Source organism: Charadrius vociferus, unplaced genomic scaffold (assembly GCF_000708025.1).
Source record: "Charadrius vociferus isolate BGI_N301 unplaced genomic scaffold, ASM70802v2 scaffold450, whole genome shotgun sequence".
In the NCBI taxonomy this organism is placed as follows: domain Eukaryota; kingdom Metazoa; phylum Chordata; class Aves; order Charadriiformes; family Charadriidae; genus Charadrius; species Charadrius vociferus.
The window spans coordinates 662,523-663,638 of record NW_009646931.1 but is presented as its reverse complement, the minus strand read 5'-3'; the positions used below and the strand labels follow the sequence as shown (position 1 = coordinate 663,638).

Below are 1,116 nucleotides of genomic sequence, written 5' to 3'. Positions count from 1 at the left end.
GAGGTCCTTTACCTGATCTGATACTGTCAAATTTATGTCAAATCTATCCTTTTTTAAGCGGAATAAGCCTATCGTTTCTGTACTAAAACCAGAAAAACACGTTGCATTACAGAAGGCATGTTACAACCAGGAACATCCTGTAGTACCAGAATAGGAACTTTTTAATGCATAATGCTAGTGTTTTGTTCGTTGTTTTCTGTTTGGGTTTTGGTTTTGTTTTGGGTTTTTTTTTAAGCATAATGCCAATGCCTTCATAACGAAAGTAGCCTTTGGTAGTTCAGTTCCAAAATGATCAAACAGAAATGGAATGAAAGAAAGAAATTGGAGGTAAGATTGAATTACCTTTTCATACGAGGCTTCAATGGCTTTCTTGAAGGAAGAAGATGATGTGACTTTAACCCGTGTCTTTCTTGAGAATAAAAATGGGATACCAGAAGATCTTTTACCATCATGAGTCGATGAACTACTTCCATGAGCACTATCACTCAGGGGAGTTAAATCATTGTAGAAGTCCGATGTTACATCATCCTCTTCATCTATTACCTGGAGATTCAGTAAAGCAAAATGCATTTGCCCAAATAATAATCTGAAATAAAAACCTATTAAGCAATGAATTCTTGATTTTTTTTACGGAAGAAACATGCCTGATTATTTGAGACATGGCAGTAAACTAAGAAACTGTTCTTAACACAAAAGATAAGGCTGAGAAAGGTTAATAGGTGAGATGAATAAAAGAAATAGACTTAGTAATAGGCATTTAAACAAGGGGCGTGGGGGGTGGAGCATGTAACACTTTCTTCTAAAATTCCACATCCTCATGCCCCAAATCACAGAATCACAGAATGGTCAGGGTTGGAAGGGACCTCTGGAGATCATCTAGTCCAACGCCCCCGCCAGAGCAGGGTCACCTACGACAGGTTGCAGAGGACAGCGTCCAGGTGGGTTTTGAATGTCTCCAGAGTGGGAGACTCCACCACCTCTCTGGGCAGCCTGTGCCAGTGCTCCACTACCCTTAAAGTAAAGAAGTTTCTTCTCATGTTAGGACGGAACTTCTTATGTTCAAGTTTGTGCCCATTACCTCCCGTCCTATCACTGGGCACCACTGAAAAAAGACTG

At 40.1% G+C, this 1,116-nt stretch overlaps 1 protein-coding gene across 1 annotated transcript in view; it reads right to left on the bottom strand.

Moving 5' to 3' along the window:
• The window catches only part of C6 (complement component 6), a 25,531-nt gene that overhangs the window by 17,130 nt on the left and 7,285 nt on the right, over positions 1 to 1,116 (bottom strand). Inside the window, exon 6 of the mRNA XM_009894663.1 lies at positions 343 to 543. Coding sequence (XP_009892965.1) covers positions 343 to 543 — 201 coding nt within the window. The remainder of the gene's footprint in view (positions 1 to 342; positions 544 to 1,116) is intronic.